A 12,335-nucleotide genomic window follows, 5' to 3' on the forward strand; every position below is an offset into this window, starting at 1 on the left:
CCCTTAAAAGCCAAGAACATGTGCACATACAGTAAAACACAAATGCTGGGCACTCTCACACAGGGAGTACCGATGTTATAGACAAATGACACTATTTATAGTCGCTATTTATAGTAGTAATAGTGTGTGTATGTCCCGCACAAAGCGTCACGCATTACTGTTACTTTGTCACACGTCCCTCAAATTGAGACGGGGAAGGAAGGAGGTTAAAAAAACTCTGAGTTGACTTACTCCGAGTATCCGGTTCCAGAACAGCTGATCTGAGTTGGTTCAATAAACTCTGAGTGTTATCACTTTGGGTTGCGCGCGTGCACAACTTCTATGAAAAAGTCATCATCAATGGAGCCCCGATACCACGAGTCACCATGACACCCGAGAAAAGTTTAGGTGTACTCTTCGATTGATTTTAAATTTAAGATCGTGGCTTACAGTTATAAATATAAATGGGAATAAAGTCCGATCTTCGTTGAGGTGCAGTCCATCAGGGGAGAAGCGTACTTGGAAGCGGTTAGAAATGAAATATCAAAACATCATTCAAAAGGTAAGGGGTATTTTGCTGGGCTATGATTGTACCTCACTTTGATTTTATTTTTTTTTTCTTAAATTGACTTGAGCTATTAAACAAAGTGAATATTAATTTAAACCCCTAACAAACTGTTTTAACGTCATCTCTGCGTCATTCCTGCATCACAGGAGGAGGAAGATGATGAAGAAGAAACGCTGTCTGCTGCCACGGGGAGAGCAGCAGAATGTATATCATTTAAAATAATAGAATATATGATTTCCTGCAATCCTGTGGAATTCTTCCTTAATGTTTCTTATATGTTTGTGTCTCGGGAACACTCCCATCACTACACTCCCGTTACTTTTCTCTCAGAAAATTACCGTTTGCAAAAAAAAAAAAGACTTTGCGCCACGCATACATGTTGTTGTGATGTGAGCACACGTCCACAGTGTGTGAGGTTGAGGATGTATGGCCGGAGAATGTTATTGAGATAAATGACAGACACTCCTCTGGAAACACCGGGACATCTAATCTCTCGCCACTTAAAGCACTTCGAATTACTTGGCCTTCGATATCAATCGGATTGGGAATGAATGTGTTTGTGTGGGAGGAGACAGGTAGAAACTCAGGGTTTCTTCAAGAAAACCTGCCAGCGAGCAGGCTATGTTCACAGAGTCTGTTCCCATGGTGACTGACTCAGAGTTTGACGTCACCCCTACGCTGTCTCATTTGTCTGTGAGCTGTCACCAGGGGGCGGCGCGGCCTGTGTGATGTTCACGCCCATAAAACCAGGAAGTGGACGCAGGTGAAGGGCGCGCCCACGCCACAATAGTAAACAAGCCCAACGGCCTCGGCATGAAGTAGACGCGAGGAAAGGGATGAAAGCAAGAAGAGGAAATGCAGCCGATTGTGTTGTTATCTGTTGTTGATGAAAATACAGGCAAGCCATACCATTTTAAAGCACACTGAAGTACTGTACTTGAACTAACAATCGTTGCCTTGCCTGTCTATTTTGTTTGATTGTACACAGTCAGGTGTGTTAACTTGAGAGGCACTGTGAAATAGCATGAACGTTTCATGCTTCCTGCGTTTTCTTATGTGAGAGAACGTTGCAAAGTTGCATTTGAATAAGATATATTTGCAGTTTGTTATGTGCTACTGAGTCAACCAGACTGCAAAGTATACTAGAGGGCAGAATAGAAATGTTTTCTTTTTCCTCGACAAGCTCGATGCATTGGTGTCCCACATTGTCGCATTCAAACGTAGTCTTTGTCCCACATCTGGTGAATTGGGATCTGGTCGCCCTAACATCAATTCAAAAAATGTCTTTGCCAACCCTGAAACGTAAAACTGTGGATGAAACCCGTCGGTTTAACCCGGCATGGACTAGTAAACACTGCCTTATTTTCTTTTTACCGCCAAACCGATGTGTTTAATTTGCAATGACTGAGTTGCGTTACTTCCGGAGACATTACACTGAGAAACAGCTGACTCTCCTGCGGGATCTCAGGAGAGGTCGGCAAAGGTGCAGCGTTTGGTCGCATCGTACCACCTGAGCTGGACCGCGATGGTGCGGACACGCACAGCCCAGGGCAGTGTTTCTTGGATTTTGGCAAAGAAAAGGATCATTCACGGACTCTGACACGGTGAAAGAGTGTATGTTGGCTCGTGGATGAAGTCATAAATGATGACACAATTAAAACGAGTGTGACATTACAATTAAAAGAGCACCTCAAACATTCCCAGCGTCGAAATTCTTGTCACAGGTGTGTTTGAAAAGCTGCAGAGGAACTAAAGAAGGCTGATGTGTCCTGTAACAATAGATGAGTCCACAGACAGAACTGATACTGCACGACTATTCATATATGTCCGTTTTTTTTTTCAATAAATGTTTCCTCGAGGAAAGACACACAACTGGCAAGACCTTCTTTGATTTTTTTTTCTTTCTTTTTTTTTTGATATTTCAAATGTTAAAAACTTGTTTTGTGAGTACTTCAGGTTCTGTGTAATTAAAGGTATATAACTTTTATTTAGCACACGTGTGCAGTGTTATCAATTTTATTTCACAGGGGAAACAATTATTACTACTACTGTGCACTTTTTTTGTTTTCTAGCACTTTTGAGATGTGCCTGGGTCAAATTAGATCAAAATGTTTACCCTGTCTTTATAAACGGGAATAAGTATTCAGGTTCTGTTCAATTACAACTTTTTTCTTATGTTATTATATACTTTGTGATTTGCCTGTGCCAGATGCTACCAAACAATGAATAAACACTGTTTATATTTTCATTACATTAATTTGTGTTGGTATTTAATTTGTCATTACCTCCTGCTTATTTGTCGCTGGAAATGTGCGACCCAGCCTAAGTCCTTGTTTTGAAAATCTGGCCCAACCGGTTTTGTAATTAAATAGCCCTGCTATACAACACCAAGATGATGTGATAATGTTGTTCTGCCCCCATGTGGTTAAAATAAGGATTTTTTTTTTCATGTTTGATTCCAACATTTGTCTTTTGATTTCTATTGTTTTTCTTGACACATTACAATAGTTTTTAAGATGTAAGATATGTGTTTATGGAATTTACTTCATCAGAATTTTGCTTTAAGCTGCTGCTACATCTCACAAAGCATATGATTTCAAACATTCGTACATGCTACATCACAAAGGTGTGACAGGAAACAACATGAGCTAAGCGTAAGGGGTTAAAATATAATTGTGGGCTGGACTGACAACAGAATGTGTTTTGTGATGAAAATGTACAGTGACTTAGACTGTTACCACTTTTGTTTATAGGCTCACGTGTAAAGTATGTGTTGTGGTCTATTTATCTGACTTGTTGGTTAATTGCAATCAGAGAAGTGCCAAAACCTTTCGGCAACAGTAACATTTATTTGATGACTCACAATTCATTTGTAAATGACAGGAAAATGCAAATTAGTCTACAAAATGGAAAAACAAATGTGACACACAGTATTTAATATAGTTGCTATAAATTCGATCTATGGACCTTGAACATTAGCTGAAGTTCCCCAGCCACATCACAGTCACCACCCTGCAACCAGACATTGTCCTTGTGTCTGAGTCCACCAAACAAGTAATGTTTCTTGAGCTGACAATCCTATGGGAAGACTAATTGGAAGAAGCCTTAGAGAGAAAGCTCTCCAGGTACGCAGGGCTGGTCAGCGACTGCCAACAGGCTGGTTGGAGAGCAAGGTGTTTCCCAGTGGAGGTTGGATGCCAAGGATTTGCTGCCTGTTCCTTGGCCCGAGCCTTTAGTTAATTAGGCATCGATGGAGAGAGGCAGAGGACAGCCATCCGCAGTACCACTGAAGCGGCAGAAAGGGCCTCAAGATGGCTGTGGCTCAAGAGAGGAGATCCGTGGAGTCATGGTAGCTAACTAGCCGTCTGGACACAAACCGCGACTTGATCAACCCTGGTTGGGTCACCTGGAGGAGGGCATATGATTGTTGAAAGACTCGAAACATGAAAAAGTCCTGGCCTGGGGCTTTTCCATGTGGAAACAAAAAGACAAACACAACCACTGACAATTTAGAATCACCAGTTAACCTAAACATGCGTGTCTCTGGACAGTGGGAGGAAACCAGAGTAGCTACCTGGAAAAAACCCATGCAGGCACAGAAGAACATGTAAACTCTGTGCAGAAAGGACCCAGGACACTAACTGAACCCGTGACCTTCTTTCCTGGGGGGACGACAGCGCTAACCACTACGCCGCCATAGTGGTGAGTGCAATCGTGAAATGCACATTATGCCCTGGACAAAAGAGCCTCTCCATGTTGGTGTCAAGTAATTCAAACTTCCTCAAACATCTTCTAATTGAACATACACATGTACTTTAAATTCCATGAAAGAGGAGTGGAGGTGGGCTTTCAGACACGTTCAGTCACGTTTAAGCATTTAAACATTTACTTGAAAGTAATGCAATAGTTACTTCATGCAGTAACTAGTAACTGTAACTAATTGCTTTTTTGAAGTATCTTGCCCAACACTGCTTGTATGACACTGGTCCGTGGCGTGAAAAGGTTGCTTCTAACAGGCTTGTGTTTTCTGAATAGTCCAACTGTATCGGGCCCTTATTAGAAGGCAGGCTAATGTCAAGGAGCAAGCCTCTATTTAAAAAACTCTTATTTTCGATGCCAACTCCATGTACTGTCCATGTCTGCATGCTATGTTCTGCAAGAAGATTTTGATTATGCAAATCAGCTATTAAGGGGCCTGGCGTCTACTGGTATGGAGGCCGGTATTAGAGGAGGTACTCAAACTTCAGTCCATATATTCCATAAACAAAGTAATCTATATAAATATTTTTTTTAATGGCTTGCCATGTCACACACATATGTTTGTACACATATGCTACATGCTCGCATGCATGTACTGTATCTATCTCTGAACATGGTCCGTACTGTATTGTTCCTCCTTACTTTATTTCTTTTTTGTGCTTTAACATATTCCTTGTATTGCTGTGGATTTTCAGATTTCTATTGACCAAAAAATTTGATTTGTATTTCCGTTCCACATTCAGAAGCCACCAGCCCCAGAAACCATGCATTCCTCCTTGGAAGTAGCTTTCTCTCTTTGTACCAGTTTATTTAATACATGCTAGCCCATTTGTGTTCTCGGGTCCAAACTGAGACCATATGAAAACTGTAAAACAACCAGCAGTAACCTTTTTCTTTAGTAATCGGAATATCAGTCCAAAAACAATACGACTACACTATCACTCTTCATCAGCAATAGAAAAATAGCAAAACATGATAAAAGACGAAGTACTTCAATGACATTCATTTGGCAATTCTTTAATTTATGTTGATTCTGTCATAAATTTGTAAACAACGGACATAATTACATTAACATAATATGTTTAAATATTTCTAGTCAATCTGTTTAATTTATAGCAATTTCCACATTTCAACTTAAGTTAGCACAAACAACAAGCAACAAAGACATCATGAACAATATTTAAATTCTCAATATTGTTGATATAGACTGAAATTACATTAAGGTACAAAATGGTTTTAAAATCATAAGGTGCAGTTATTACAAGTAATGCATTAATCAATACTTGTAGGTTTGTAACAATACAACCAAATATTGTAAACAAAAAAAATCCATATAAAGGTTCTTCTGTCCCTTCAATGCCATAATGTACTCAAGTAATGGGCACATTATGACAGTCTAGAATTTGTTGCAGCGCAGGAAATAGTTGTTCCTTAGCACACGGAACAGTTTTCCGGTTCTCAGGCTGTACTCAAACATGTAGGGTCCACTGTAGATGTAAGAAAAGCCTGCAGAACAAACATTAGATGTTAGCTGCTCTGTTGGGTACAGGCTGGGAGGGCTCATAGCACCAAACATTTTCTCATTTAAATGGTTTGTGACTTGCAAATCTCAAATGCTCCATACCTCTGTACTGGAAAGCTGCTGTCACACTTCTGGTCATTCCAGACAAGGTCTCGTGAACCTCTTTGGGGAATCCCTCGTCCATTGTATTAGTGCGCTCATCGTAACTAAAGAAACACAGATAATTCAATAAATTCCACAACTTATCATTTAAAAATATTCATCAATGCTTTGCCTAAATTAGTTGCAGTTCATTTGATCTGAACCCACCTGTAGTAAACACTGTCTACAAAGAAGAGTGTTTTGCCAGTGGATACATCGTAGAGGACAGCATCAACTTTCTCCACACTTTCAGGCAGGCCGAAGGTTGAAATGGACTTAGGATAACCACGGAGAAGATCATAGCCTTTGAAGGCCCACACTCTACGGCCTGCAGAAATAAATCAATTTAGTGAACACACATAAAGTTCAGTAGTCTAAACCTGACCATGTTGTGACATCAGGAGGCTCAGGAAAGCAAAGAGTCCTACCTTTAAAGAGTACGACACTGTCCAGTTGTCGGCTCTCATAAGCAGCGTCAACACTGGCAGGGGCATCAGGCCAGAAGTTTGTGATGAGAGTTTGCTGATTGGTGTTCATGTTAGGTTGCCTGCGCCAGAAGAACCTGAGAGCAGACACAACATAGATCAGTTCAGAGATTCGAACTATAGTGAATAAAAAGATCTCAACAGATTTTAACACTTAAATATTTCAGCATTTAGTGTCTGCAATACTTGTCTTTGAAGAACAGCATCTCTCCTCTGAAGTTGGCCACAGCATCCAAGACCATGGATGAATCGCATGCATCAGGGGTGGTGGGGGCTGTGGGTTCAATCCTAGGATCTACTGTAGGGTTTGCACCTGTAGGTTGAACAAAAATATTAACAAAAATAATGTCACGACTTATTGCAGATTGTGCAGTCATGTGTCAGAGATTTTGGAAAGTTCTGTTTGAGAAAACAGACAGTGATGATCCAGCCAATTAGTACTAACCATAGAGAGACTGGATGCCGTTCACATCATCCCGGGGCAGAACAAAGGTGTCAGGGTTTCTGTATGAGTAAGCAGGGTACATGAGAGCACCAGGATCATCAGAGTGAGACAAACCCAGAGAGTGGCCGAACTCATGAGCTGCTACAATGAAGAGGATGTAACCTACAGCAGAAAAGACAGATTTAAAAAAGGTACAAATCCTCTCTGGCAAATCAATCACTGACCGAGAAGAAGTGAATTAAGACATGATAACAAATGTACCTCTGTTTGAGCGGAAAGTGAAGTTCTCATCATCATCAAAATGGGCATCTCCTCCAATACCATTGGACGGGGCGAAGGCATGAGCAAGAGTGCCATCGGGGCCATCAAAGGGGTAATAATCTCCATGTGCTGTAGACCCAGAGCATATTCGTGTTCAAGTTAAAGCTGGTATGCATTTTGGACATCAGAATAAACTGAGTGAATGTAAAAATCTGAGAGACAGTTTTGTTTGATTTTGTGCTTACATCCAGTCACAAAGGAGATCATGATGTCAGCAGTTCCACTGTAAAGCCTTGTGAATCTCAGAGGAGTGACTCTGGCCCAGACCTGCAGAGCTTTCTCGATAGAGTCATCCACCTCTGACACGGACATGTCAGGTGTGTAGTTTTCAATCCTGTCAGAAAAAAATGGTTGATGGTATTCATAGATAGAATAACTACGAGAACTCTTCCTGCCACATTCTATCTTCAGATCATTCACCTGTAGGTTAGGCTGTTCTTCTGCCACTTGAGGTTGTTTCCAAAAGTGGAGAACTGGCCAATATTGGTGTCTGGAACACCACAGCGAGGTTTCTTCATCATGGCCAGGGTGTCGGCATCCAGCGTCCCAGTGATGTTGAGACCAAAGAAAGACTGCATCTCAATCAGCTTCTTTGTCAGTGGGCTGAATCCACGTCTGACAGAAGGACCGCTCTCCTCTGTCAGGTTGAAAAACTTCTTCAGGTAGCTCTGCACAAAGAGACAATAGTTAGATATTTAAATGCATCAGTTACAATTAAAAGAAACAATCTGTTAGTTATCAGCAGAGGTTAAGTAGCTCAAGCTAATAATGTTTCCTTCACAGCATAACATTTAAAGTAATTTTTCTAATTTCATGAAGCCAAATGAATTACTTGCCCAAAAAAAGCAAAATATATTTACCTCAGCAAAATTCTTATCTTGGTCAGTAATGTCCGATATTGGCAGGCAGTAAACTGTGACTGCCAGGCTTAGTAGGATGCTCAGGTTCAAAGTCTTCATGTTTATTCATTCAATGTTCCTCGTTGAATGTAACTAACTCTGTGCTGCAGGCAGCTGCTATATAAGCTGACAGTAACTATATTGCGCAACATGGCTCTTGAGTTAGTAATTCAAGAAATATTCCTTTTATGGACAAAAGAGGAAACTCTGATTGCTCATCCAACCTCAAAAACGTTTACAAACCAGACACTGTAATAATGTTGACATGACACTTGTTCTCACTATAGTAAAAAAATGACATTTTGAATTTTGCTTTTGTATGCAGATTGCCTCAAAATATTGACCTCATTAATATTAAAATTGAGGAAAGATAGAAAGGAAGATATTTCCATTTTACAAACTGCAGTTTTTGATCACTAAATATGCCTTGAGAAATATTCTTTGACAGACTAAAATATATAATCATAATCATAATCATACTGTAAATATAACATCCTAACATCCTTGGCAGAAGTAACAGCTGGAAAATTCATTCATTCATTCTCTATTATTATCCGACAGAGACCAACAACCACTCACACTCACACTCAGAACTACAGACAATTTAGTGTCACCAGTTAGCCCAAACATGATGTATTTGGACGGTGGGAGGAATCTGGAGTACCCGGGGAGAATGTGCAAGCTCCCCAAAGAAAGGTTATGGGGTAACAGCGCTAACAACTATGCTGCCATGCTGCCTGATTATTACACAATATGTATATATACATATATATTTGTTATTAGACACTGCAGTGTAAAATAAATGAGAGTTTCAACTTTGGGTCAGTTGTATCTTTTGCACGACTGTATTTACTCTTTGGTATGTATTAGACAATCTCTTTAGTTAGTTTTAGTTGTTTTCATGCTTGTGTGAATGATGTTCTTTGGTCCAAATCAGTCAAGCTTCGATATTGTGAATTTTGACGCCAGGCACTCTCTGCTAAGATAGTGATTTGACTGGCTAACCAACACAGACACAACATTTTCCATCATCACAAGCAAAAGTCCTGCCAGGTAAGGGAATGTCTCATCAATGTCAGTGATTAATCATCAAGCTGCACCATTATATTCCCAAACCACATCATGCAAGTCAAACAACCTCACCAATAACATTTATTAATGTGAGTCACCTGTAGGATAATATGTCTAATTTTGGATTTGTCATCTTTTCTCTCTTTTTGTTTGTCTGATGAAAAAATTAAAACAGTTGAGTCTGTCACCTGCTCATGAGTCAGTTGCAGGTGGTTGTAGATCTGTAATATTCCAGTTTCTTTTATCTATTTGTGTTGATGGAAAGCTACATTTTTGTCTTTGTTACCTCATGTTGGACATTTAGAGGAACAGCAGTGATGTTGTTGTGACAGCAATTGTCTCAGGTAAATGAAGCAACATCCATAAATACAGTTTGCACAGCATGATCATGTGAAAAAAGCGTGCATGCAGATAAAATTTAAACTTTTGTCCTGAAAACTGTGACCGAGACATCACAGTAGCATAGTCAAACAGACATAACAAACTGTACATTTGGCATTTTGGGCAGTATGTGTAGATAAAGTCTTTGTGTCAGTAATGAACTATTTAAATTTAACATGCTGTTATTATAATGTTGTACAACACAGTTTCAGCCACTTCCCTACATGATTAATCAGTGTTAGGTACAAAGAGGTCATTGCTGAATTTATAGTTTTGTAAGCTTTATGTCACCATATATGAGAGCAGACTTGAGAATGTAACCAGTGGTGGGAAAAGGAAGGTGATGTAGCAACCCTGAGATGATAGCAGCGTCACTGGGAGCTCAAGTCCCAGGCCCCAGTGAATGATGATCCCATCGTCATCTGCTACTCATTGTTTCTTGATTTCTTGGTGGCTGTTTTCAGAAAGCATAGTAAAACACAATCTATATATAATGGCACTGGCACAGATGTGAACAAGATCAATGCTTTATGTTGTTTATTTAGATTTTATATTTTTATTATTATTGTTATTTTTTATTTTCTTGATTTATTGTGCTTGTCTTTTTGTTTCTTTGAACATGTTCAATAAAACACTACTGACTGCTACTAAGGCATTTAGATAGGTGTATAGGGGTAAATCTCTCTCCAGGATTCAAAGATGCTTGTGCAGACACAGCGGCTTTAATGATATACCCAGTTACTGCACTACTCTTGTATGCTACCATATATATAAAAAATATATATGAATGTATATTGATGTGTATTTAAAAATAGATCCAGCATATGTTGTGGCAAAGCAATGCAGCTGCATCCAGTGGTCCATTTCACTAAACAAACGAAACAAATTGCAGTGTTTTGATTCAAATGTATATTCTGAACTCAGCAATGCATGTGCACTGTGGTGTGCAGGTTTGCTTCTCGCTAATTACCACACGGCACCGCCCTGTGGCAGAAGTGGTAGTGCAAACTACGTCTCAAAATGTCAATAACGACAAGATACTGATACTTATATGGTGTGAAACTTTGTTAATATGTATAAATTGAAAGGATCACATGGCATCACAGGAGCCACTGCTCAGGCTTCCCATGTTAAAGGTGACACCTGCTGCTGAGACAGATGCACACGAAACGTTTCTGCCCTAAGCTGACAAGGTGTTTGTATAGACTGTAACAGTTATGTTGATCATTTTTCAGCATCCTCTCCTCTTTGGATGTTTATGAGCTGTTTCAGCAGCTCCGCACCTCCGCATCATACTGTATATTGTTAGTCTGTCACACGACTAACAATATACAGTATGAACCAAATGCCCTTGATAAAGCTGCCATTTAAAAACAAAGTGACAACATACTAGTTTACAATAATGCACAGCTTGGCAAACGGCAAGATTTGATTCTTGTATTTTAAAATAAATGTTTAAAGTTCAAAATTTATTGACAGCTCAACAATGTTAATTATTGATTATTGTGTGGTGCCATGTCATGAGCTGGGATTGGCCGGTTAGCTATTGGTTAAAGCTAAACAATTCATCATTGGATAATCATTGATATTTGTAAAGTTAATTAATATGATGAGTAGTTACCAAGGGCCAGCAATGTGGGTACAGTTATAAGTTGGTGTAACATGAGCATGACAAGAAGCAGAGTCAGTTGCAACAGTTACCACCTATGCACTTTATCTCATTTGCACATCTTTGTCCACTTGCAGGCTTGTGAGAGATCGGCTGATGCACCACCGCAGTCTCTGTTGGATCCAGAACATACCTGAAGAATAAAAATGGCCAGTTTTCTCTTTGTGTGAGTTTAAGACTTGACTTGACTCGGTCTAGAGTTGAATTAAACATTTTCAGCACTTGGATTCCCATGAATATCTTTCATTCTCATAAAATTGCTCTCTCTGCCATCCATACACTTAAAGATAAAATGCGTGGAATTGTGAGAGATTTTATCAGAAATTGACTTTACAATGTTCAACAAATGAATACAGCAAAAATTTTCCATTGTGTGCAAAGGAGCAGTTCTGACATCACGACCAAGATCTCCATCTTTTGCATATCAAACATTAACCTAGATAACCACGCTGACTAGCTTGCCCTTGCCCATCCTTTTGTAATACTTCTTTGTGGCACTAGATGCGGTGTGAGTCAGGCCAGTGTGGCATTGACGCCACATAAACATTTCAACACATCATTACACTGATCAGAAGTAAGGCAGGTTGTTTTGCCAATTCCTGGTGTCCAGCTAAAGAGCACAAGTATGTAACACTTAACAATTACTGTTACAAAATTAGGCAAAAATCATCTGACTCAAACATCTGACAGATTATACCTTCAGTGTCACTGTGATTGAAATAAATCAGTCATATGAATGAATTAGGTTAAATTCAGTGGTAGCTTATACCTCAACCAATGAGGACATGGATTGTCACACTGTCATGGCTGCATATTTTTAGATTTCTACTGATGATTGAGTATCCATTCATTCATCTTCTACCAGGGCCAACACATAAAGAAAAACAGAGACAGAGTGTTACTAGTACTGTAATTAAGACAAAAAACACATGTCCGCAGTGAGATAATACACATCACATTCTGTCCATTGAGGAGAATTGTTAGTAACAAAAGACACATTAATTCACCTCAGAATTTGCCTTCATTCATTTATTTTAGTTTTAGTTGTTTTCATGCTTGGGTGAATACCATTACCTTTGTCCAATTCAATCAAGC

At 39.5% G+C, this 12,335-nt stretch overlaps 1 protein-coding gene across 1 annotated transcript; it reads right to left on the bottom strand.

Annotated features, from left to right (window-relative positions):
* Window positions 1–5,298: 5,298 nt before the first annotated feature.
* LOC115053799 (collagenase 3-like) lies at window positions 5,299–8,205 on the bottom strand. The gene is made up of 10 exons (XM_029518588.1): window positions 8,081–8,205; window positions 7,641–7,888; window positions 7,406–7,554; window positions 7,161–7,289; window positions 6,900–7,061; window positions 6,641–6,767; window positions 6,398–6,531; window positions 6,138–6,297; window positions 5,931–6,034; window positions 5,299–5,812 (listed from the first exon to the last, which is right to left on the bottom strand). Exons 1-10 carry the CDS (start codon window positions 8,177–8,179, stop codon window positions 5,703–5,705), a joined length of 1,422 nt encoding a protein of 473 aa, XP_029374448.1. The 5' UTR covers window positions 8,180–8,205; the 3' UTR covers window positions 5,299–5,702.
* Between the last annotated feature and the right edge of the window lie 4,130 nt (window positions 8,206–12,335).

The sequence above is a fragment of the Echeneis naucrates genome, chromosome 14 (genome assembly GCF_900963305.1).
Source record: "Echeneis naucrates chromosome 14, fEcheNa1.1, whole genome shotgun sequence".
NCBI classification, from domain to species: Eukaryota; Metazoa; Chordata; class Actinopteri; order Carangiformes; family Echeneidae; genus Echeneis; species Echeneis naucrates.

Coding starts and splice junctions, on each gene's coding strand:
- LOC115053799 (XM_029518588.1), bottom strand. CDS start 8,179: ATGAAGACTTTGAACCTGAGCATCCTACTAAGCCTGGCAGTCACAGTT. Junction 7,555..7,640: donor AAGAACAGCCTAACCTACAG/GTGAATGATCTG, acceptor TTTTTCTGACAG/GATTGAAAACTACACACCTG. Junction 6,298..6,397: donor CAGTGTCGTACTCTTTAAAG/GTAGGACTCTTT, acceptor TTATTTCTGCAG/GCCGTAGAGTGTGGGCCTTC.